General features: G+C 35.7%; 1 protein-coding gene across 1 annotated transcript in view; it reads right to left on the bottom strand.

Moving 5' to 3' along the window:
• Nucleotides 1-27,749, bottom strand: part of LOC150109149 (transient receptor potential cation channel subfamily A member 1 homolog) — a 475,501-nt gene that overhangs the window by 32,330 nt on the left and 415,422 nt on the right. The window contains exon 22 of the mRNA XM_090411752.1: nucleotides 18,367-18,612. Coding sequence (XP_090267878.1) covers nucleotides 18,367-18,612 — 246 coding nt within the window. The remainder of the gene's footprint in view (nucleotides 1-18,366; nucleotides 18,613-27,749) is intronic.

The raw sequence follows: 27,749 nt of genomic DNA, 5'->3' as shown, positions 1-27,749 counted from the left end.
TAAAATTAGTTTAATCCTTTATCCAAGTGTGAGCAAACAAAGTTTGTGCCTGAAAGTATCTTCAGGACTGGGGTATAGGAGTGTTGGTAGCTTGCTCCACCTTTGCAACGAGTTGCCCTGGTGTTGTACCACCTTACCCCAGTCCTGAAGATACTTTCAGGCGCAAACTTTGTTTGCTCACACTTGGATAAAGGATTAAACTAATTTTATTATACGCTAACCAAGTGAAAAATAAACTTTCAATATCTTTCTCTAAATCCAGAGTAATTTATTAAAAAAGGGTGGCACACCATTTGGCAACTCCTATAGGTAGAGATGACCTGCTAATGCTTCTGCCTGGTATCTCCACTTGGGCCTGGCTCCCACTGAAGAGACCTCAATAAAGGTCGAAACTAGTCTGGGTAGTGGCCCTTCCCTTAAAGCATAACATTAGACATATCCGCAAGGAGATGTGTTTTGCATTATAGGAGATATAGGAGATACTGAGATAGGAGTGTTGGTAGCTTGCTCCACCTTTGCAACGAGTTGCCCTGGTGTTGTACCACCTTACCCCAGTCCTGAAGATACTTTCAGGCGCAAACTTTGTTTGCTCACACTTGGATAAAGGATTAAACTAATTTTATTAAAGTTCTAGAAAAGTTAGTCAAAAAGAGAATTCAGAAATGGGTGAATAAGAATATGATATTCTATGAGGGGCAACATGGCTTTTGTGGAGAGTTTGTCATACCTCAGTAATTTACTAACATTTTTATAATAGAGTAACAGCAGAGTTGGATAAAGACTAAATGATGATGATTCTGCTGGACTTTGCAAAGGCATCTGAGAGAATACCACATGGAACTCTGTTACGTTAATTAGAACAAATGGGGATAGATGTGACACTGGTTATATGAATACCAGGGTGGCATTCATTAACTATTAATCTAGCCAATAATAATATTTTTTGGTTTACCGATCAAGTGTTAATCAATTTTATTAACTGAACCAACTAGTTTCGCCACACTTATCTGTTGGCATCTTCAGGGCTTACATAGAGGTTTAAACAATTTCACAATTATGCATAACTGCAAACTGACAAGAATAACTGTAAAAAACTGACTAGAATAATTACAAATAAAATAGTATCGAACGTGAGTGAAACACGTATCGCGTGTACAAGATCAGCTAGCTGTTGCTGAGGAACTTTCTGTAGTTTGTATTAAAGTTCATTTCTTCCGTTTTTAAGGTTCTGATTAGGGTTTTCCATATCTCTGGGAGTATTAGGCCTTGATTTCTGTTGAGGTTGACAGTAGAACGGGCGACTGTGGCTGCCTCTTTGAAAATTCTTGAATGGTAATCTTCCTCTATGTAAGGGGAACAGCTTTTGTCCCACTCGATGACGTGGTTAGTTGTAGAGAAATGAGACGATAGGCCAGAAATGTCCTGTCTGTTGTTTTTGACATAGCCAATGTGCTCCTTTTTCCTGATTTCGAGGCTTCTCGAAGTCTGTCCGATGTAACTAGAGCCCCTGAACATGGAATATTATAAACTCCAGCATATTTGTAGAAAGGATGGTTGTCTTTTGGAGATCTTAGTAGTTTACTAATAGATTCTATTGGTTTGAATGTTACTCTTATTTTATGTTGTTTGAGGAGATTGGCGAGCTTGTTGGAGATGCCACTTACAAACGGAATTGCAATCGTTTTTATATATTGAATATCTTCTTGTTCTCTTTGTGGTGGTTCAGAGAAAAGGATTTTATTGACTAGTCTTCTTGGATATCCGTTCAAGTACAAATTGTTGGAAATAAATTTTAACTCATCTTGAAGGGTCTTGTTGTCCGTTGTGATGCGAATCGCTCTTTTCTTTAACATGTGTACAATGCCGAGTTTATGTGAGATGTGGTGGGAGGAGTTGAAATGTAGGTAGCGACCTGTATTGGTCGGTTTTCTGTACACCGATAGATTTATACTGCCGTCAATTTGTTTTGTCAAGATGTCTAAAAACGGTAGTTGTTTTTCTCTTTCAAGTTCCAGAGTGAATTTAATAGAATGATGGAAGGCATTGATCTTTTTAAGAAAATCATATATGTCATCTTTGTTATTGTTCCATACGATGAAGATATCGTCCACATATCTAAACCAAATTTTGGGTTTAGGAAAAATTTGCGATAAGATTTTGTTTTCTAAGTCTTCCATAAAGAGGTCAGCATATGAAGGTGAGAGTGGGCTCCCCATTGCCAAGCCTGTTAAAAAACAACAAAGACATCATAATACTTAAAGCAGATAAAGGAAACAGTACTGTAATACTGAACTCAAAGGACTATGAGGACAAAGTCAACCATCTACTATCTGACTTGTCTGTATACCGTCTTTTAACAAAAGATCCAACATTAAAAAACCACAATGATACCAATGAATTACTACACAATTTATCCAACTGGCCAACAGACTTGATTAAAAAACTAAAATCGATGCATCCTTTAACTCCGAGACTCTATGGTGTGCCAAAAGTGCACAAAGATGGTATTCCTTTATGCCCAATCGTTGATGCAATCAACTCGAATATAAAAACGATTGCAATTTCGTTTGTAAGTGGCATCTCCAACAAGCTCACCAATCTCCTCAAACAACATAAAATAAGAGTAACATTCAAACCAATAGAATCTATTAGTAAACTACTAAGATCTCCAAAAGACAACCATCCTTTCTACAAATATGCTGGAGTTTATAATATTCCATGTTCAGGGGCTCTAGTTACATCGGACAGACTTCGAGAAGCCTCGAAATCAGGAAAAAGGAGCACATTGGCTATGTCAAAAACAACAGACAGGACATTTCTGGCCTATCGTCTCATTTCTCTACAACTAACCACGTCATCGAGTGGGACAAAAGCTGTTCCCCTTACATAGAGGAAGATTACCATTCAAGAATTTTCAAAGAGGCAGCCACAGTCGCCCGTTCTACTGTCAACCTCAACAGAAATCAAGGCCTTATACTCCCACAGAGATATGGAAAACCCTAATCAGAACCTTAAAAATGGAAGAAATGAACTTTAATACAAACTACAGAAAGTTCCTCAGCAACAGCTAGCTGATCTTGTACACGCGATATGTGTTTCACTCACATTCGATACTATTTTATTTGTAATTATTCTAGTCAGTTTTTTACAGTTATTCTTGTCAGTTTGCAGTTACGCATAATTGTGAAATTGTTTAAACCTCTATATAAGCCATGAAGATGCCAACAGATAAGTGTGGCGAAACTAGTTGGTTCAGTTAATAAAATTGATCAACACTTGATCGGTAAACCAAAAAATATTATTATTTACTAATTTATGATCAAGAAAATAACCTCCATGATAATCTAGTCAATTTTGCATCATCAGCAAACAACTGAATATTTTTCTTCAGATTATTTCCTATATAATTTATGCACAAATTACACAAGTTTTTTCACTTGCCTGTGTAGCTCAGTGAAAGTGGTGCTTGCATCCTCTGCGCAAATTCTCCCAAAGATAAACTTATAGTTCAAGTCTAGTTGCTGACTGGAGGAACTTTTTCTAAGCCTTTCTTTGACTGGTTCCTGCGTTAGTCAATCTCTGGCATGGGCAAGTGGGTTTTTTCTCCTGGAAACTCAGGTTTTTCGTCCTGTAAACTCAAGAAAATCGACCGCAGAACCCACATTATTTCAGGCAGTAACACATCCTGTTAGTTGGGTACCAAGAGATGGCAGTGCTTGTTTGCTGTCTAATCAGTTGCCACCTATAATTAGTGATGGTCATGGGCCAGCTAAATCTGATTGACTACTGGTGGAGATTGAACTGCCTATCAGTTTAATCTGATAGGCAGTTCAATCTCCAAAAGCTAGATCGGGTTAAAAGGCCTCGCCTACTTCCTAAGGGAATAAAAGGCGTTAGCTTATTATTTATTTATTATACTATAAATTAAAGATGCCAAGAAATTATATTCTTGGTTTAATCCTTTATCCAAGTGTAAGCAAATAAAAATTTGTACGTGAAGTAACATCATGACTGGGCTACTTGTATATAGGGGCTAATGATTTCATATTAATTGCCTTTCTATCCCATAATGCAATGCACATGTATAATATTATGCATTATGGGAAGGATCATTACCGATCGGTTTTGACCATTATTGAGATCTCATCAGTAGTAGTCAGATCCAGAAGTAATTACAGGTTACAAGTTACTGGTTTTACATCAAACCATCTTCCTGCATCTCCTTCAATTTTAACTGTTGACTTATGATGTGGCTTTCAACTTCCTAAATAGCCATTCCCTTTTTTTTTGTAAAAAAATTTTAAGGCCTCTCCCTATATATTGACCCGTAGTTTTTTTAGCATGCATTTTATTTTAGTGAAATATAATTCTAGTACAGAATTATATTTCAAAGCAAACTAAAATTAAAAAGCACACAAAGATATTTATTTTGAAAATTACGACTTTTAAATTTCTAACTTAGCATATTAATGACAATTACAACTTTTAAATTTTTAACTTAGCATATTAATGACAATAAAAATATTTAATGGCTGGGCTTGTAATTCAGCATGGTTTATTCCAAATGTGGAATGGATGGAACATCAAGTACGTGTGTGTGAATTGTATTCAAAAATAAACAATGATATTGACCATTGCCTTGTGCTCTCCCTCTACCAGAAAAGGTTTTGCATCCTCCTGCTAGCATGCCCAAAGTTGGAAAACCACTGACTTACAACTTAAATATAGATCATGTAAAAATATACAAATGTATGGTGCAATGGAACATTAAGCAGCTAAACATCTGTTTAATGTTCTGTTTATGACATATGTAACAAATATTGATTATTGATTAGTCTCATCCATCCCTTTAGGGCAGGTAGAGTCCCTTAATCAGGGGTTCACGATGAATTTAATACGGCAGGTTCATGACTCCTTGCTACATCCCCTAAGGATAATATTCACGACTATTTGTGAAGTCTATTTGTTTTCAAGTGAAAATCTGATTTTACCCTGTTTGGCCTGAACTCATATTGTTCTTTCCAGTGCCGGCTTTAGGGTATGTGGTGCCCCTAGGCCAGTTTTATTAACACATTGTAAGACAAAACAAGCATCATAAAATTCTTTATTGTTAAAAGCAGTTAACAGTTATTGCCAAAAAAGTGCGATAGCGCATTTTTTTTTTTGGGGGGGGGGGCACTGCTCATACCACCAACGCTTTGACTCTCTGGTTCTCTTTAATATTATTATTATTATTATTATTTTTTTTTTTATGATGTTGGCATCCCAAAGCCATTGCACCACTAGGCCGATGTCTCTTGTACTTAAGCTTAGAACGGGCCCTGGTTCTTTCCAAAGTTTCTCTTCCAGTTTCCTTAATGTGATATCAAATATGTTGCATAAATCTTACCTGGAACACTCAGCTGGGGAATTCTCCTGTAATATTATGTTATGATAGGTTTCACGGTATAAAAGAACACAGATGGTTAAGAAAATAACTATTTATTAACTTAAAGGCTAATATTTCGCTGGTCTTATATCCAGCATCTTCAGAGCACACAACACAAAGTTTGTTACAAAGGCAAGACAACCACAATCCGGTGTAACAGTGGGGACAGTATAAGTGATTGCAGCGTGCAACACAAGACTAAAGTCCTAATATGGTGCCATCTAGGTTAAAAAAAAAAAAAATATATATATAGATAGATAGTTACTTTTTATAGATAGTTACTATGAGAGAGCTCTGCTCAATCATCTGGAATTTGACTTTATAATTTATGCATTGCAACAAATGTAAAACTCTTACCACCATATATGAGCAATTGTGGTTAACAGTTTCATGCACAATATGGATTGAATCAATGTTTTTTTCCTTCTCTTCTAAAAGGTCTCCAAAGCTTTTTATTTATTTATTTATTTATTTATTATTATTTTTTATGGGGAACTAATCCCAAGAAGCAGCTCAACTAATAGTGCACTAGTACTGTGGATGAGAAAAGTTTGGTTCTCATTTTCGAATTCTTTCATTTTTTCTTGAATAAATTTGCAGATTTGAATATACAGTTCACCTCTGAAAGCTGCTTGATTTTGATGCTTTTGAAACCTTTCTTACATTGAAACCTTTCTACTTTTCTTTTCAATATGATATTCATTTTCATTGTGCCCAAAACTAAATGGCAATCACTTCCTCTTTCAAATTACCTATATATACACTTATGTCCCAAACAGGTGTGAAGACACTATCAACAATAACACATTAGAAAGTTTTTTTTATTTCTTACATCTTCTTCTCTCCATATGAATTTCTGCACATCTTTATGTTGGGTTGTTAGTGAGGACTGGTCCACTTCCTGAACAGAAATTTAGCGGTACATACATTATTATTAACTTTTCTTTTTTCTCTGAAGTTTACCAAAACATTTCTATATGTCTGACATTTACTTTCTACTCTGTTGTTTAGATCTACAACAAGGACACACTTTTCCTTTACCTTTATGTCTGGTTCCTTTTCTAACGAAACAATTCCTTCACTTCTTTCTTAGTAGAATCTTCTGTGAAACCAAAGGTAAAAAAGGTAAAAAAAAGTCTAAATGCTCAATTCTCTTTTTTAAATTTAATGTCTGCTCACATCACTCTAACCGACATTGCTTACTATTCAAGAAGTTTATTTTCATGTTTAATACTATAGCTATTCCCTCCATACTCTGCTCACTACTGACTGAATATAACTTCTGCAGTTATTACTTATAAGACTCTGTTTTCTGTCTTCTTTGTTTGAGTAATCTAATAAATCATAATAAATGTCAACTAATAAATGACTGACAGTATAGATTTTGTCACTGCTGATCAACACGGGGTGTCTACTAACCTATGTTACTCATCTCTGGACAAACATCATGGAAAGGTTTGGCAAATCTCGAGTGGGTTGCCCTCGGTATCTTCAAGGCATTTGACGAGTGTGGCACAAAGGTTTATTAAGTAAACTTTCATCATTTGGTCTGCTGAGTAAGTTCTCCAATTGGGTAGGTCTGGGAGAAATACTGTCAAAGATACGTTGTTCAAAATGTTCCATAAAGAAATTGGAGATAGCTGGAGAGAGAGGATTACCCATTGCTGTTCCTTCAATTTGTTGATACAACTTATTTTTAAAGGAAAAATAACCAGAATTTATTACAAAATCAAATACGTTTACAATGTCTGAAGGAAATTCCTGTTGTAGTAATTCTGAACCTACTCATTGGTTCAGATATGTCGATGACATTTTTGCTGTATGGAATGGCTCTTCTGATGAACTTCAACAATTTCTCACTAAGTTAAACGCATTTCATCCTAGGATCAAGTTTACCCAAGAAGTAGAATCAAATAAGCAGTTAGCCTTTTTAGATCTTCTAATTCTTCGCCAACCAGATGGTAACCTACATTTCTCAGTTTACAGAAAGAAGACTCATACAGGCCATTATATCCATGCGGAATCTCATCACCATCCCAGTCAAAAGGCAGGAACTATTAAAACACTGGTTCATCGGGCTCACTCCTTTTGTTCTACAGACGATCTTTTACAGAAAGAACTACAATATATAACTTCTGAATTGTTTCATTAAAAGAACTTTGAGTAGTTTTGATATGTCTTCCTCTTCAAACACAGAGGAAATAACGTGCATTACTATCCCTTATGTACAAGGCATCAGTGAACGTATAGCAAAAGTTTTAAAACCACTGAATATTTTTGTTGCCTTTCGACTGTTTAGAAAAATCTCCACCTTTCTCACTTCTCCTAAGGACAAGCTTCCACATTTTAATCATCCAGGTGTCTACCAGATTCCGTGCTCTTGTGGATTATCTTATTTCGGACAAACGGGAAGATCTGCCTCTATTCGGCTAGAAGAACACCAATCTTATATTGAATACTTTAAACCTGAAAAGTCTGGACTTTCTGAACATGCCATCTTCACTAGACACAGAGTTCATTGGAGAAAGACAAGAGTTCTTCACAAAAGTCAGTTTCTCATGGAACGCCTTTATAAAGAAACATGTGAAAATCTACTTCATTCTCCTAACTTAAACAGATCCGACGGCTTACGTCTATCCCCTTTATGGGAGATAGTACTTTACAAATCAGCTAATCTTTCCTAACTTTTTATTGTATTATTTTTTTATTTTTTATTATTATTTTTTTTTTTTAGGAAAGTTATTGACCTTTTTAGTTATCTTACACCAGCTACTTAGGTAGTGCTTTTTGGAATTGTCAGTTAGTGTTTAATTTTGAGCTTAATGTACTGAAGATGCCTGTGACACACAGGCAAAAATTATACTATTAAATAATCTTTCTATGTGAGTTTTTTCCGTTATTTATTTTGTATCACCTAGGATGTGTTGTACAAAAAGCATTCCATTTCATGCACAGGTCACACATCACATGGTTCTAGAGCCCGTTTATCAGAAAATTTCCTAGGAGGCTCATTTTGAGGTTCACAGAATTCCTGAACCCTTCACGTTCTCCTGATCTCACATCACTTGATGCCTTCCTTTGGGATATATTAAAGAAATGGGTATTCCACCATGACTTGCCTTCAAACCTTGATGAACTAAGGATAAAATGTCCAGCAGATGTCCCAACCCCTGTTCTCCAAGATGACAGAGAACTTTTGCACGCACTATGAAACCTGTCTTGATTTATTAACAAATTTTAACAAAGTTTTATTAACAAAGAAATATACGTAAACATATATATCTTTGTTAACATGTTCGCTGCCAACTACGAGTATACTCGTAGTTGGTAAACCAGCCACACAAGCCAGCTACGAGTATACTCGTATGACGCTTACCGCCAGCAACGAGATTACTGTACTGACCTTGAAGAAGTGAAAATGCTTGGCTTGTGGAGCTAGCATCAAAACTGTGTATTCTCATAGATGGTATATGCTCTGCACAAGCCAACTATGAGTATACTCGTATGACGCTTACCGCTGGCAACGAGATTATCGTACTGACCTTGAAGAAGTGAAATTTCTCGGCGTGCGGGAACAGACTACGCCAAAGTAGCGTGGCAGAGAACGTGTTAATAAACTTGTTTAGTCCATAACATATATCATTGTAGTTATTCAGTACTATTTTTTTTTTGCACCATACTGTATAAGCAATGTACTCTAGCTGACTGCCAATCTAGTATACAGTTTTGCTAATGACAGCACATTGCACTCCTCCTTTTCCTTTGACAAACTTTGAAAAGCATAAAACTGAACCTATAAGAATCAAAAAAATATATTTGATTCATATTGCCACAAGGATTTTTGTATAATCAATAGTATAATGGCAGTTGGTTGGCTGAGTGAATAGCATCTTTGTTCTTAAAACAAAAGGCTACAGATTCAAATCCAAATGAGGGATATGGTAAATGATTATCACTGTCTATTGTAAGACTGTCATTTTGTTTACTGGAAGTCTTGGGGAGAAAAATCGTGTTTGTTGTCTAGAGAGCAAGGATATTATCTAAATTATATTTGACAAGAAATTTTATTCTTGTTTCCTTTATCCAAGTGTAAGCAAACAAAGTTTGCACAGGAAGTATCTTCATGACTGTTTCTTCTATTTCTAAGTTTTTTTTTTTTTTTCAAAAATCAGAACCAGGATCAGAATTGTACATTCACACTTCATATTAATTGCCTCATTATCTCATTATTATTATTATATGACACCTTCAGGGAGTCCAAAGACTCATCGAGGGAGGGCATCCACTCTACAACTCATTCCACCAGCTAGAACTACACCCACCACATCTACCACCCACTAGTATTTCCACAGACAATCACAAACATCAATGCACACAGCGAGATTCGAACCCACAGCCTTTAGGCTGGACAGCAGATATTCTAACCACTCGGCCAACCAGGCTGACTTGGGGGGGAAAAATTGTGTTGTCTAGAGCAAGGATACTAAATTATACTTGACAAGAAATTTTATTCCATCTTGACAAAAAATATTATTACACAAAGCACACTTCCTTTTGGATGTGTATACTGCTATGCATTATAAGAAGACTCACTGTCCATACCAAAACCAATTTTGATGTTTATTGAGATCTCATCTGTGAATACAAGACCCAAAAGATGCCAAGGTTGAATTAATGAGAAAAAAGGTGATAATATCTTTTTAGTACTTGTATATAGAATATTATTAGGAAAATATACCCGAGGAATGGAGGGAGAGTACTCTTGTTCCCATCTACAAGGGTAAAGGGGATGCACAAGACTGTAAAAATTACAGAGGAATAAAGTTGATGTCCCACACAATGAAGATCCTAGAAAGGGTTCTTGATGGTAGATTGAGGGAGGAGGTGGAGATTGCAAAGGAACAATTTGGCTTCATGCCTGGTAGATCAACAACAGATGCTATCTTTGGGTTACGACAGGTGATGGAAAAATATCGAGAGAAACAAAGGGAGCTACATCTGGTATTTATTGATCTGGAGAAAGCATACGATAGAGTGCCAAGGCAAGAAGTCTGGAGGTGTCTGAGGGAGAAGAAGGTGCCGGAGAAATATGTCAGGTTGGTGCAGGAAATGTACAGAATTGTGAAGACAAGTGTTCGGACCTGTTTGGGACAGACAGAAAGTTTTCAAGTAACAGTTGGCTTGCATCAAGGGTCAGCATTAAGTCCGTTTCTGTTTAATATTGTGATGGAGGTGGTAACAGAGGAGGTGAGAGAAGATGCACCTTGGACAATGTTGTATGCAGATGACATCTTGCTGTGTGTAGATACAAGAGAAGAAGTGGAAACTAAACTGGAAAGATGGAGAAAAGTACTGGAAGAGAGAGGTATGAGACTGAGCAGAAGTAAGACAGAGTATACGTGTTGCGCAGTGGGCGGTGGCCAGGAGACAGACCTGGAGCTGGAAAGAAATGTCATCAGGAAGGTGAGAGACTTTAGATACTTAGGTTCGACAGTGGAAGAAGATGGAGGAGGTGAGAAGGAAGTGGGATGCAGGATACAAGCAGGTTGGAGGAACTGGAGGGAGATGGCTGGAGTGTTATGTGATAAGAGGGTGCCGATCAATCTGAAAGGCAAAATTTATAGGACAGTAGTGAGGCCAGCTATGACATATGCTATAGAAACTGTGGCCCTGAGGAAAAATAACATCAGCAGGATGGAAGTAGCAGAGATGAGAATGCTTAGGTGGATGTGCGGTGTGACCAGAAAGGATCATCTGAGAAATGACTGTGTCAGGGGAACAGTGAAAGTTACGAACTTAGGAGCGAAAATACAGGAGGCAAGGTTGAGATGGTTTGGTCATGTGATGAGGAGGGAGGACGAATATGTGGGAAGAAGGGTCATGCAGATGGATGTGCAAGGAAGGCGGAAGCGTGGGCGGCCAAAGAAGAGATGGAGGGAGCTGGTAGAAGAGGACTTGAAGATGAAGAACTTGGATGTGGTGACAGCCCAAGACAGGAAGGTGTGGAGGAGACTCATAACAAACAGTGACCCCACTTAAGTGGGAGAAGCTGCAGAAGAAGAAGAAGAAGAAGATATAGAATATTATTATTATTTTTGATCAATGTATTTATCTTGTTGATAAGCTTATACATTGTTAACATATGACTATTAAATTATTTCAAGAAATTACTACTTATACTAAATATTAATTAAAAGAAAACTTTAATCAATACTTCCTATATTTCGGCAATGTTACATTGCCATCTTCATGGGAACATAAAACTATGAGACGTGCACATAGGCACTAACAATGAGCAAATGAGGCTGAAGAGAGTAACTAACGCTGTTCCTAGAGTCCTAAAGGTACCCCCCTAGTTGACTAAATTGGGGTGTCTTGGCTGTTGGGCTGATATTCTCATGATGCAAGCTTCCAAATTTGAGGTAGTCTCGTGCACCCAAATTTGTTGAGGTTTGGGAAGTTTTTTTAGAGCTGAGACTGATTTCATGAACAATCTTTCGTATTTAAATTTGCTGCGATGTAGTAAAAGTGGCTTTCTTCCATTGTATTCTGTGGGGGGTATCCAGAGCATGGTCTGCAAGCCCAGAATGGCTATATTGTGAAACCGGATGTAGTCTTTGTGTTCAGATATCCTGATATTAACTGTCCTGCCTGTTTAGCCATAGTAGGACAGTTTACAGCTGCAAGGGACCTGGTATACTCCAGGTAGGTGTAAGAGAAGTGGCTGGTCTTTGTTGGAGTGGACAAGGGATGCCAATTTCTTATATGGTTTGTAACAGGTTGTCAGGTCATATTTCTTTAGGAGTTTAGTTAACTTTTCAGAGATGCCCCAAATGTAAGGAAATGGTGATAGATTCAGTGCAATCTTTGTTATGAAAGAGGGGGGGGGGTTAACTGGTTTTAATATTTTTTGGGGGATTGTAGCCATTGGCTAGATTATATTATTTTTGGTTATTCCATGGAGTTAACAGACTCATCGTGGGAGGCCCAGTCAACCAGAACATGCCAATCATAATGAGCTCTGAAGTTATTCACACTACCTGCATTCGCAATGAGCTCTGGTAATGCATTTCACTCGCCAACAACATCCCACACAAAAAAAATCTACTCCTCACTCTATGTAACCAAAAGAAAAAATTTTCTACAAACTAGATTATATAACTCACTCATACATAATACACCTACAGTATAAATTAACTTAAGTTCACAACCCTCCTTGAGTCAGATTTACGTTAAAGAAGGGTGCAATCACAGTAATTGAAGACAGATAATCCTATTCATCATGTTGTACCATCATTTTATTTGTGTAAAAAAAAGTTAAGAAAAGTGTGTAGGAAAATTTTAAAGAATAAAAATTGAGCAGTTTTCAGAGATGAACTACAGACTCAAATTAACAAATATTCAAGAAAAACATGAAAGGGTTAAAAAAAAAAAAACCCTCTGACGATTCAACATGAAGATAAATATCAGGAAATATAAGCATGTGTTGAGGTTGTCTGCACAGACAAAAAAAGCAGGACTCAAGAAGTTAAAGAGGAAAAGAAAAGAAGAAATCATATTGAAAGTTCCTGGCAAGTAAGTCAGCATAAGTTATAAAAACATCTAATATGTATAATTAATCATTAATAGGCTTTTGTTGTGTAAATCTTTTATGTAACATTACCTCCGATGATATAAGTCTTATGACACACAAAACTTGTCAGGGTTTAATCTGTTTATTTTTAATAAACTCTTTATATTACAATGTGGTCTCAATACTGACAACTAAACTGCTTAATCACAAAAGGTAAGGAAGTTAAGCAGTGTTTAAAAGCAAATAAACAAAAATCATGAGAAGACTTTGGCAAGAACATGAAGATAAATATCAGGAATGGCAAAAATCTTTAAAAAAAAATCCCTTAGAAATGGAGGAAACAGTATTGTAAAAGGAATCAGAGACAGTAAAGGTGACATTACAACTGAAGATATTCTAGACATCTGGAATAAGTACTTTGAAAGACTGCTTAGATGAAACTAGGAGTGACAGAACAGCAGTAGAACTGTTAATCATTCGAGGAATGAGGTCAGTAGCACATATCAATACATTAGGAAGAAAAACCCATTATAAACCTGAAACGCTCAAATATAAAAAAATTTAAGCAGCATATACACCCTCTGTCCAAAAAGAAACCAAACTTTTCGAAAATAGAAGAAACGAGTGGTGCCACCTGTTGTATCTTTTTTGTTGTCAAAAGCAGCAACCTTCATTAGTGTTGCGTCAAATGTTTATGACATTTGTTTCATTAGAAGCCGAGTTATAGTGCCAAGAGTGACAGTGCGTTTTGACGAATGATCGGTCGTCATGATATTCATGCTGTACGCAATGAATTCTCGTTATCAATCGCTTCAAAACTTCGAGATAAAACTCACCACTGACCATTTGGCCAGGCAGAACGAATTCTTTGTGGATAATGCCCTTGGAATCATAGAAACAAATCAGCATTGTCTTTAGTTTTGACTTCTCCAAGCGACTTTTTTTTTTTTTTTTTTTTCAGATGCCCCTCTTCTGGTGGTCTCCACTCAGCATTCTGGAGCTTTGTTTCAGGCTCATACTCAAAACACCAAGTTTCGTCACCAGTCGTTTCAAGGAAGTTTGAGTCCTTATGAGAAGTTTTAATGATGTCCTTGCAGTGTTCAATTCGATACATTTGTTGGTCGTCGGTCAGGGGAACAAATTGCGAATTCAATTTACGAAGGGCCCAAACTTTCGGTCAAAATGTTGTACACAGTTGATTTTGGAATCCCCAATTCATCTGCAATCAATCTCACGGACGATTTTGGGTTTTCTTTGATGAAATCATGCACTTTTTGGATGTCAACTTCATTCAGTCCAGTTTTTGGATGGCCCGGCTTTTCATCATCCTCAGGCGTTTCGTGAGCACTTTGAAATCACTTAAACCACTCGTAAACTGAGTACAGGATAAGCATTCATCACCGTATGCTTTTTGAAGCATTTGATGTGTTTTGGTAAAACATTTACTAAGTTTAAAACAAAAGTCAATCGCAGCTCTGTGATTGAAACTCATTTTCTGACCGTCTGTCAAAACATGCTGTCACTCTTGGCACTATAACTTGGCTTCTAATGAAACAAATGTCATAAACAGTTGACACAACATTAACGAAGGTTGTCGCTTTCGACAACAAAAAGATACAACACGTGGCTTCACTAGTTTCTTCTATTTTCGAAAAGTTCGGTTTCTTTTTGGAACAGAGGGTGTATAATATATAGTAAAAAGTATAACAGTTTTAGAGTGGCTACACTGAATAATTTCGAAAGCATGGTTAGAGGATCAAATTCAAGGTGATGTAGTAGCGCTATAAAAAAGGAAATGATACAGAATGTGAGAATTAAGAGGAATTTCCCTATTGAATATCCTAGGTAAGATTTATGCAAGTATACTTGAGAAAAGCATAAGAAAAATTGTGAAAGAGAAATTTGGTGAAGTACAAGTTGGATTCAGGACAAACAGAAGTTGTCAAAATCAGATTAATACGTGAAGATAAATAGTTGAGAAAAGCTGTTCAAAACCTTATCATTATGTAGTGTAAATGAAACATTATATTGAGCAACACATGGTCTATATTTGAGTTTTAAGTCAGCAGTTAGAATTGAAGGAGATACAGGAAGACGATGTTAAATCTGGTATGAGACAAAGGTGCACATTATCCCCACTGCTATATCGTATGCATGGATCACATTACGAAGGCAAGTGGCATTAGAATTGATTATCAAAGTTGGAGATGTTAATCTTTCTGCAGATAATGTTATAGTGTTAAACAATTCCTGTACAAGTTTGCAGGATTCTCTAACTAAACTGAATAACTGAAACAAGAAATTTGGTTTGAAAATCAGCAATAAAAAGACAAACTATGAAAATAGGAAGGAACACTGAAAACATCAACTCTATCCTGAATGGAGAACCTCAAGAACTAGTAAAACATTTCAGCTAGTTTGGCACAATTTTTAGCGAAGATGTCAAATTAAATATTGAAACAGACAACAGAATTAACAAAGCAACTGAATAAATATATATGGAATAAGAGAGAAATTAGTCAAAATACTAAGATAGCTGTTTTCATGATAATGTTCATACCAATTTTAACTTATGAATCTGAGAGCTAGCTTGGAAATAAAACACTTGTTCAAAGACTGGAGACCACAGATATGAGAGTTCTGAAAAAGATCAGGAGATCAAACAGATGGCATGAATGCAAGAATTATATTAAAATCAAGCTATTAGAAAGAATTTGATATTAGTAGCATTCAGGAGCCAATCTCAAGTGACATGTTCACTTAAACAGAATGGGAAAGGTTAGCAAAACAACTGTGCTTTGCAGGATGAAAAAAAAAGACCAAAACATAAGATCTGACAATATTGGAGTCCTGACAGATAAACTAATTTGTAGGAAAACTGTTAAAAGAAAATTAGCAATGACATAAACTTGTATGTAGTACTGTCATAGTATCCTGTAGACCCACTGAGAATACATAACAGAAATTTGATGACGAATTCTATCCAAGAATCCATAAGCCTCCTAAATTAATATATTAATTACTTGCTATAACAAACTCTTGAAAAATCCTGACCAAAGCAATATAAGCACTAATTCTATATAAAGGAAATTCTCATCTTCCCTTCCATATTAGTCTCAATAGCTTGTCATGACCAAGTAACTTTATTTCTTGAAATCCTGATATTGCTTATAAGGCAATTAATCTTATCTGTGTGTGTGTGTGTTATATCATAAGCAGTACACTGGTTTACCTGTTTTTTTGAGAGGAAACCCGAGTTTCAGTTAAGGAAAACTTTACCAGCTTCAAACAAGACCAACTAACTCACCTTCAACTGAAAAGGTTCTGATAAAGGTTTTTCATGTCCTAGATGGGATTTGAACCAGGTCTTCTCACACAAAGGGGTTTGTCTATATTGAGTGAATTACAGAGACTCTTGCTAGAGAAAATTCACTGTAACAAACTATTCCTATGGTCCCTTTCCTATGAGTTTGCTATAGTGAGAGTCAACTGTATGAACTAGTGAATGGTGTATGAAACTCAAATGCAATGTGAACATCTTAAAAGGTTGTGTAGCAATAAAAAAGAAACGCTTAATGATTTCTAATACAAAATTAGTTTATTTTTGCTTTTTTTTTTTAAAGATATTACTCAGTCAAGGTTTTCAGGCTCTTTATAGTACATCAGTTTTGTATAATATTTGGTAAATTATATAAGAATTTAAACCTTTACAGTTATAATTCTTATTAGATAAAAACTTCCTTTATACATCTTTTATATACTTCCATGTAAAAGACTAGAACTTAATTAATCCACTAATTAAAGGACAATTTATGGAATACTGACAAAGAGTTTATGTTTTAATTAGGCAGATACAAAAGTATGACAAAGATGTTTTGTCATATAAGGTAACTCTCGTATAACGCAGTACTTATACAATGTGGTTTCGATATAACCTGATCTACAAATTGTAGTAACCCTTTATTTTTCATATATTTTTCAACAGGCGACTTAAAAATCAAATTTTATCTTCGTTAAATTTGTGTCTGCCCATATCCTGCATGTAGTTATAAGTAGCAAATTTATATTAGGGAAAATACCCTTTAGCATGCATGTACATCAATTGTTTACCATATAAAGTGTTTATTGTTGAAAATCGTCTTTGTTTTCTGCCAGGAAAATGTATTAAAAATAATACGTGTGCTAATCTCAAGCTGAGCAGTTTATTTTCTAGTGAGTTACATACAATATATAATGTCTTTTTTTATGTAAAAAATTTATTTTTATAGTAATGGCCACAAACAGCAATGAAAGATAAAAACCAACATTGAAAAGAAATTTAATATCTCTCGAAGAAAAAAAATTAAAATCTTGAATCGGTTGAAAAACGGAGAAAAACCAGGATTTGTTGCAAGGACTTTGAATTTAAATGAATCAACAAATCGAATAATCAAACAAAATGAACATAAAATCCAAGGAAGTGTTTATTGCTGGGTGAATAATAAGTGCAAAGCACGTTACTCATGTACGCAATATTCTAATGAAAAAATAGAGAAATATCTAATGATTTAGACAGAAGATTGCACTCAAAAGAAAATTCCTTTGGATGGAAATCTTATTAAACAAAAAGCTCTCAAAGTTTATAAACATTTATAGTGCAGACCAGGTGTTCAATGCAGATGAATCCAGGTTATATTGGAAAAAAATGCCAAAAATTGCACCTATATTTCGAAAAATGGAAGATCAGCTCCTGGATTCAAAGTTTAGAAAGATAGAATTACTCTGCTATTTTGAAGTAATGCATCAGGTGATTACATGACAAAACCAATGTTTATTAACTGATCCTCAAATCCTCATGCTATGAAAGATTAAAATATGTGCTTTATTTTGCCTAAAACATTTATGCATTATGTGCAATTGAAGTTTACATACAATTTGTAATTTTTATAATTTTATACTATCTATTTGTTTCATAGTTTATGTTTTTTTAACTTAAATGAATTACCTGAATTAAATAAAAAAATATTTTTGTTGGATATGTCATTGTTGTTTATATAATTAAAAAAAAAACAATTTCGGAACATAACTCTACTTTTTTAATGTGATCTGAGTCTCGCATAACACGATTTATATAACGCGGTATTTCTGTGGAACCTAACATCCACATGATACGAGGGTTACCTGTACTTCTGATGAAAACCTTTAGTAGTTTTTTTAGGCAAACTTGTTTGCTTTTTTTTTGCATATACTTGAAGGGTAATTTATGTGCTTTTTACAGAACATTCAAATATTTAGCGAGTTCTATATATCAATGATTTCAAAAAAACTTTGTTATTTATTACTTTGTTAAATCTGCAAAAAAATGTTCATTAAATAAAAATATTACCTTCATTGCTAATCTTTTTAATTCTGCTTGCTCTAAAACTTCTTTAATGTCATCTACAGCCAAACCAACTAAAAGGTTCATAATAAGAATTGACATAACAATAAGAAAGAGAATAAACAAAAGGTAGGTTGGAAACCTGAAGAAAAGATTATTATCAGGATCATTAAAGATTGCATCAAACTCAAGTTCTCCAATCATCATCACTCCAGTCTTGATGAGAGCTTCAAAGGGGCTTTCAAATGGATCCTACAAAAAATTAACATAATCACATATTATGTGTAATGTCAAATAGTGAACATCTGGTTTTAAATATCCTATACTGCTTCAAGTGAAATTTATTTTTATTTATTAATTTAAGCAGCAAATTGAATAGCTGAATTATTTTACATTCACAGAAATCAGAAAAAAGAAGAGTGAAAGAGAAAACATAATATTTTGGGTGCTGAGGAGGCAATATTTGTAACATGTTTATGCCAAGAGAGAATAAAAGGATTCTTGTTTGCAAGAAATAAGAAAATGCCGAATTTCGCAAATGCTGAAATTTAGATTAACAGAATCTCTGTTAATAGTGTAAAATCGATGTCATTTGCACCACCCTAAAATTATATTACTCTTATTTGTTTTTGTACTTGTTCAAACTTATACTCGATATTTCAATTTATTTATCTTAATTCTAACCTTAACAGTCGTAACTCCGTGTTCTTAATAAGTTGCTGATTTAGACTCTTATTTTTAATCCTCTGCTTCAACTTTAATCCCCCCCGCCTAGTCTCAAGGCCATGTGCACAAAACTTTATAACTATGAAATTGCCTCTGGCTGGAGCCAATCTCTTTATCTGAACTATCTGAACTACTGGCATCTTTCCAAACTGAATTTCGAAAATTTATTTGTTTATCGACTGCACCATCAAATTCGTACATAGGAGTTGAATATCTTTCCAAGGAAAGACACTCAGTCACGCACGGAATTTTTCTCTTGTACTTATTACTAAATCTAGCAACTCAAAATTTCTATCTATCAGTGGTGGCTACTCAATACTCTAGGATCAGATTTGAATTTTATGAGCAGTGCATTGTTATGCAGAAAACAGGCAAATTATTTGACAACCAAAATAATTTATTCATGCTAATTGCATGTACACTAAAAGTTAACACTAAACATTCAAAGCCTCTCAGGCTCTATACTTTTCAGCAATATTAGCCTGGATTCAAAATAATCAACCTAGCTTAACAATTCTCCTTTAAACAATTGGTCCAATGCGCTAATTATTCCTACAAATTATTCATACACTAAAACACACTTGTGCATACCACATCATATTTTAACTCAGACATTAAATTGTATCACACACTCTAAACCGTCACATATATTAACTCTATCTTAACACACATAACTCAGCAGGATATTTCACAAAAATATCTCACAATCTAAAGTCCTTATTACTGTTCTTAACTCTGGTAAAATTTCAATACAATAATAATTTCTGCCACAAATTTCACCTCTAGAAAATTCCTATACAAGGCCTTACTTTTTAGTCATCTAGTCCGCAATAGTAGATCCTTCAGATCATTATCTTACTTCTGGACGTCTGTTGGCAGGACGTGGATCTGTGACCTTGAATCGGCAAGACACACTGGAATTCCTTGCATCGAGGACTGGAACCGAGAGCCGGAACAGCATCTGGGTAGAGGCGATGACAAAAACCAAAAAGTGCAAACCTAAGAGCCAGAAGCCACCAATGAGAAAGAGCCTTCTCGACTACCTGCGGGAAAAGGAGCCTTGATCTATCGATTCTTCCCTTTTTTATTCTCTTCCTTCGACCTTGGAACTGCCACCAATTCATTCCCCCCAAATATTTCTTGGAAAGGCTTTCCCAGCCACTTTGATGTCACTGCATTAAGGCAGGAAACCTGTGCATACTTGACCTTCGCGATAGTGATTGCCTTAGGTCATAAGTTAATCTGTCTGGAATATTTCTTTGTCTGGGACTTTCCTTTGTTACAATTAAATTTACACTTAACTTTCTTTGTTCTTTACAGAAATTTGGCAGTTACAATATTTAACAGTTTACTCTAAGTTATTTCCATACTACATAAACATAAAAAAATTGTTAATTAACAATTTTCGGTTTCGTTTTCTAGCAAAATCGGCATATAAGGAATTGTACAAAATCCTTCTATGCAAGATTTTACATAGGTTTTTGAATTTTTTGAATTTCTCTTGGCCCTAAACTGTACCTTGTTTTACAATGTGTGCTCTATTCTCATGATTATACCTAATTTCTTTACTATCCTTCAAAGTTTTGGACCTAATTAATTCTCTGTTAAACTTATTCATAAAACTTGCACAATCAGTTAGTAAGTGTGCAGCCTTTGTAGCAACAGCTAAATTCTAACTCAACAATCCAGCTTTTCTAAGCGTGAAAAGAAAACAGAGGAAGATGGCATAATTAAACTGCCGCTGAGATTGTACATTAACTTCATGTTTTCCGTGCCTCTTCCCCCTTGATTTTTAATAGGAACTTCTGTATCTCTTAAGCCTTTCAATGACGTTTACTTCCAATACCTTTTGATTAGCCTCCCCTAATTCTTTTTCTTCCACTTTGTCTTGATTATCAACTAATTTAATGCTAGATATGTGATAAGTCTCAGATTGATTGTTCACTTCGGAAGTTGAAGCTATTGAAGAATCAGTCTGATTATCTATACATCCTCCATTATCCCTTTTAGTCAGTATACTAGGCCCGATGTCATTTTCATTCTGCCCTGATGCGATTCCTTAACGCTATTTCCAAATTTATTTCTCCCTTTTCCTGACCGTTTCTTTCCCATAAGGTGCATTTCATTTCGAGAGAAGTCACATGAGAATTTGTACCTCTCTAGAAAATTTGTTTCCAGGATAATCTGTATGCTTGAGCGAGATGTCCTAGGGAGGATCAACAACTCTTGCCAAACACACAAATCAAATTCAGGTAAGTACAACTTTACTTTAATTTCTTCGTCGCATATAAATCAGATGTTGCAATTCCCGATAATCTGACAGGTTTTTTCAGCTTAGAAATGCCTTTCCATACCTGCATTTTATTCCTTGAAAATAAATTTCCAGTTATAATAGAGGTCTGGGAACCAGTATCAATTAATATATCACAATGCGATCCTTGTACTTCTCCTTTTATTATCATACTCGACTTCCTTTGTTGTTCATGATTCCATTGCCCTCTCCTCCATTGTATATTTTCACAGTCATGCAACACATGTACAAGATTTAACTTATACTTCTGTTGGAGGGTTTCTTGTTTCTGAAACAATTCCGAGCCAGATGCCCATATTTATTGCAATTAAAGCATTTGGGAGGGTCCCTCCTGTCTTTTATCTCATTAGTCCTCTCTGTTTGAGGTATCGTTGACTCAGAGGTCTTTTCTGTTATTGCTGCCAGCTGCTTCAGTACAGCATCAAGATGGTCCATCAAGGGCTGTTATAGCCGTTCGACAAACAGTACAAACAATATTAGAGAAACAATATAAATAATTTATTGAGTTATTAATATTTTGTTGGATTTATAACCAGCATCCTCACAGGACAAATTACTGTTGTAAAACACATATCATAGCACTCAACTGGTTGTTGCAAAAACAATTCAAATTATAACCAAAGAGGGACTAAAATTTTTTTTTTGTAGCTGTCACCACATGAAAGGTTTATCATAAACCTACAGTACATTTGTACTGTGTGTAGCTAAGCATTTTTTTTCTATTTTTTAAAATTCATTTTATATATTTTTTGTATTTTTTTACATAGTCTGGAACCCTGCTCTGCAGACCGAACATGGAATTTTTCAAGCCCCTTCAGGCCTCCAAATAAGCAAGTCAGTGATCTCATATTAGATAATGAAATTCATTTCCCACCTAAAGACATTATCAAATGTCAATGTCCATGGTGGGATTCGAACCTTCAACAGGGAAGAGAATAAGCTGACTCAGATGAAATGGGAATAAGTTTTGTTGTGATGTTGCATGTCGTACAGGAGGAAGAGAAGTGCATGTGGTATTTTGTCTATTTTATAGTTGTAGTAGTAATTGGTTCAAAAAAGTGCTACAATCATAACTGAATTTTTTTATCAACAGCTGTGTCATAATAATAAATAGCCCTGGTTCTGTGAACAAGTGTTTATAGAATGCCATATTGTTGGAAGATGGATGATGGTGTGACTTAAAAATAATTTTGTAAGTACTTTCAACTCTGTGCAGATTCCTATAAACAGGAAAGAATAATGACCCATCTGGTAGTAGTGTAATTACTATCAGATGGTGTCTGGTATATTGCAAAGTATATTTTTGGTTGTTGGCTGTTTAGAAACATATCTCAGTGTCTAAACTATGATATAAAATAGCAAATATATCATCTACATAGTGTAGCCAGACTGTTGGTTTGTGTTGAGTCCCCAGTTTTCTAGAAATTTTATGTAGAAGAGACGTAGTACATATAAATGTCAATTAGAAGAAGTTAAACTTAGAATGATAGCCCATTAATAGGTTTTCCTTCCTTAAAAGATCACTGGGACACTAATACCATTCTGTTTGAAATTTAACTTCTGCCAATTGACATGCTCTACATGTACTCCATTTCTTTAATCTGCTAAAATGAAACTTATCTATACATAGGATAGTTTAGTATTAATACAGAAATGGATTGACAGCACCTACATAGAGCTATTCAAAATCAACACATCTATTATGCCTTTACAAGAAAAACTATTTGTAATCCTAAATCCAGAACTGTGGTCTATCCTCTACAACTTCTCCAAAACTGCAGGAACCAAAGAATTTGAAAAAGTCAAAAACCATTACATGAAAAAATTCGCTCTCTAATATTGAAACACATTCCAGTCACAACTGTGATAAGCTCATGTAGTGAATTTATCATCTTAGCTACTTAACAGAGGGTGATGCAGTCAATAACCTCAAAGTTGAGGTCATAATTTTACCATCATTCCTAGAAACATATCTGTTTTAGAAATCATGACCAACACTGAATGTAGGAGCTATGATCTATCACATATATAATGATTAAAAATCTTTGTTTGGATGCAGTCAGCATTCTGATGAAATCCACCAAAAGAAATAGTACCTTAAAAACTTATGCAACAACAACAAAACACACCATTATTATAACCACCTCAGACATGAGAACAGTATTTAATGTTTGGGACAGATTAGTGATTTGTATAGGGCCAATAGTTGTTGAGAGCAAAGCTGCAAGAAAATGGTTTAGAGATGAGAATTCAAGGAGGCTGTAGTGATTTGTGTAGCACATTGTTGAATGAGGAGTAGTAGAGTGTGCTGTCATCAGCAAATCTGTGTATTAGGATAGCCATGTACTGGAGTAGGTTACTGATATACAGAAGGAAGAGAGTGGGTGATGGAACAGAGCCCTGTGGAATCCTAATGTTGGTTGCATAGTCAGAGGATAAGGAACTCTCAACCAAATTTGGCCTGGTCGGTCGAGTGGTTAGTGTATCACTCACCAGTCAAAAGGCTGTGGGTTCAAATCCCGCTGTGGGCATGGATGTTTGTGACTGTCTGTGAAAATAGTGGTGGTGGTCAGTGGTAGATGGTGCTGGTGTAGATAATGAAGGTAGTTGCAGTTAGTGGAGTGGTGGAGATGAAGAGCAGGTGCCCTCCCTCGATGAGTCCTTGGACTCCCTGGAGGTGTTATGTAATAATAATAATAATAATATGTAGTATGCATCCAATTAGAAAGCTGACAAACTAGTTGCAGAAGTCATAGGACAGGCCAAATGGTGGGAACTTACTTAATAAACCCTTATGCCAAACTCCTGTCAAAAGCTTTAGAAATATCAAGAGCAATTTGAGACTGGCAGAATTCATACTGGCAATCATTTAATAGTTGAGCACTTTCAAGGTAGTGGAGGAGTTTCTCTTACCTCATTACTTTAGAGAGTACTGAGGTAAGAGAAAGTGGGCAGTAGTTTGGTGATAGTGATTTGTCACTCTTCTTAGGAATAGGTTGTATGTGGGCTAATTTTCATGCTGCAGAAGATACTGGTGGTATATGAAAGCATAAAAAGCCAACACAGAACAGGAGTTAATTTTAGAGTACATACAACTTTATGATGACTGAAGAAATGCCATCAGGACCAGAAGACTTTTGTATCTAATTTCGATAAACTTCTGATTTCTTTCTGGTGAGAGGTTAGAAAGAGCACTGTGTGGTGTCTGAAATGGCTAGTTGACCAGGACCAACCATGTAGGAATTGGAGAAGAAGTAAGAGTCCAGGAGGTTGGCCTTTTCTGTAGGTGATGGCGGAAGAAGTGATGGATAGAAGTCATGGCTGAAGGTTTTGGCAAGAGACCAGAAGGCATGACTGTTTTTTTGGACAGGATGCCAAGTGGTTTTAGTTCTTTCAAAATCTCTTTTGGATGAGTTGATGATTTTCTTGCAGTTATTAAAAGCAGTAAAGGAAGATGGAGTTTTGAATGAGAGCCAATTATGGCATGCTCAATTATTCACTTGTATAGCCTAAGTAGAACTTTTGGAAACAGGGTGGAATGGGAAAAAACAATTTTCCATACCTATGATTATTATTTCAGTGACACATTTAGTACATATGCTAAAGTCAGAATGTTGGAAACAATACCACCCCAACCAAGGAAATAAGGCACAGAAGCTGTGAAGATCATCCCACTTAGCATTTTTATAATACCATACAACACATCAGTGGGAGTGGATGTGCGCATGTTGCTCCATGGGGGAAGAGATCAGCATTAGGTTACATCTGAATTACCTCGAGGACAAGCAATATTTACACTGTACTTAAAAGGGTCACTACTACATACAGAAGAGGTCCAGGGTGTTTTGGAGAATGGTTACTGTTACTGATATTCAAGTAGGCATGCAAATGATCTGTGTAAGATCACTGGTGATAGCAAATGTCTCAACATCTTCTACCTGCCTGATCTTGCAGTTGGAAGTGAAATCTCTGAGGAAGATAAACTTGCTGTTAGGAAAGTCTGACTGAAGAAATTCAACAATTAAAGGGAAGAAATCAAAAAGTTCAAAATGATTAGTGGCATTATGGGAGTGATAGATAGTAGATGAATTTGGGATAATGTGGTAGAGCAATTTTCAGCCAAAGGATGTCAAAATTGGGAGATCGTAAGTTGGATATTCTTTGCAATGGTATATCTGAGCAAACATATGCACACGTTGCACCTTTGAGTTGGAACGAGTCAAGAATGTAATTTAAAAAGTTGAGATGAGTGGTGCATAAGGAAGCTGCAATTTGAGTTTTTTTATCAGGAAAAGCAAGTGTGATTTTGAAGATTGGAGGTGAAAACAGACATTACTGATGTTGGAACTAAGACCACACATGTTTGTACAGTGTGTATCTGTAATGCTCTCTGAAGTTTGCTTTAAACCACTTGGGCCAAGCAAATGTTTGAGTTTGGAGTTCTGGGATAGCTGTTAGTATCACCTGTTTTGTGCACCAGCATTCCTTTTCTTGTCAGTGGTCCATGCTTCATCACCATTTTCACATTTTTTCTAGAGCTGGCACCTTTCCTGCTGGACAAAGCTACGTTCTGGATGTGCTAGTATACATGATGAGGATGGAGTGCCTCCTTTGAATTTAATGTTTCCAATCATTATGAATACTGATTTGTTTATTTGCATCTTGCAGGTAATTTTTATCAGACATGGGAAAGTTTGTTCTATCTTTACATTGCATGCGAGTCCAAAGCAGCAGAACCTGAGAATTTTTTGGGTTTGAAGTTGCACATTTCGACAAGTTTGCTAATGTCATCTTTTAGCATATTTGTCTCCTGTAAGTTGAGGATGATGGCATTATATTTTTTGTTTTCTTCTACTGAATCATATACTGATGTTGTGATAAGGTTAGAGCTTATTGGCGTTTTTATTGGGCAGTGGTCTTGAATCACTTTGAGCTTTCTTTCTATTGTATCAGTTTTGTTAGGAAAAAGTCTCTTCAAGAGTGACAAGGCACTGTTTGAGATTGTTAGTGTGGTGCTTGCTGATGTTTAAAAACTGTTTAATGGAGAGGAAGCACTGGGGACAGAATAGTGGTTGGTTCAGGATGGTCAGAAGTTTGTGTACTGATTCACTTATGCATGCTTGCTATGCTAGCAGGCATCTGCTGGCAACAGAAATCACACAACTCTTATTTATTTCCCTGACTCTGAGCTTGGATCTATGGCATTCTGTCTATTAGAAGTTGATTGTTTGTCTGCACTAGGAATAACCAAAGCACTCTGATGTTGCAAGGCTTTGTTGTCACCATGTTTGTCACATGTGACAGGCATAATTTGATCCTGGTACATTGTGTGTAGGCATTTACTCAAGGCTGATATAAAAACAGATATTTGTGAATGTCACAAAAATAAAAGAAGATATTTGTAAAAATAGAAGAAATGTTTGTTCATGTCATTAGGTGGAAGAGGAATTTCACCTCTAGTAAGCAGCAGTGCTCAATGCGAGGCCAGTCTCATAGCAAGCAATGCTGCTTATTACAGGGTTTGAATGGCTTGAAGAAAAGTTTTCCTATTTCCTCTGATATTATTGGCCTTATCTTACCTTATGTTATCTAATCTATCATAAATTAATACCACTCATGGTATTAATTTACGATAGGCTTCTGTGGCCAAGATTCCAAAAAAAAAAAAAAAAGGAGCCAAGCAAGGTAGTGTGAATTCAAAATTTTTCAATCAATGCTTTCATTTTTTTGTAGTATTCCAAAGCAGTTAAGAATGAAATAAAGGAACATGATTTTAACAGTAGTCCAGACGGGAGCTTTTCTAGCTCAGTTGGTATGGATGATGCTCTTTAGGTGGAAAGACCTGGATTTCAATCCAATCTAGAATGCAAAGACCCTTGTTAAGAAACGAGGGTAAATTAGCTTGTTGAATATGGTGACTTCCCTTCTGAGTATATATGTGGAAGGGAAGTCAGGGTTTTTCCTCACACAAAAAAGGAAACACAGTATACAGGCTTAAAAGCTTTAGTTACTTCATTTGCAATTCTAAATAACATAATCCTGAACCTCTCTGGTGCTAAATAATCTTTTGTGATGATGTTCCATAAATGCAGTATATCATTTCATCCCACAAACGAGGGTGGTGTGGCTGGAATTATGATCAAAGCATATTATGTGTGTTAAATTGCATGTTCTCGAGGTAGTCAAGATTTTAGGAGGAAAAAAAGCCCTCTTACCTCTGTATAAGATCTGCTTATGTCCTATACAGGATTCAAATTCAGATTGTTTCATCTGAAGGGCACTCAAGTTGCAACAATGTTTTTAGATGGTATGGTATGGTGGTTTTCATATCACATGTAGGTAAGGAGATAAG

The sequence above is a fragment of the Typopeltis vanoorti genome, chromosome 2 (assembly GCF_054136105.1).
Source record: "Typopeltis vanoorti isolate ZY-2024b chromosome 2, IOZ_Tvanoo_1.0, whole genome shotgun sequence".
NCBI lineage: Eukaryota > Metazoa > Arthropoda > Arachnida > Uropygi > Thelyphonidae > Typopeltis > Typopeltis vanoorti.
Note: the sequence above shows the minus strand (reverse complement) of the source record. Positions and strands in the feature narration are given on the sequence as shown.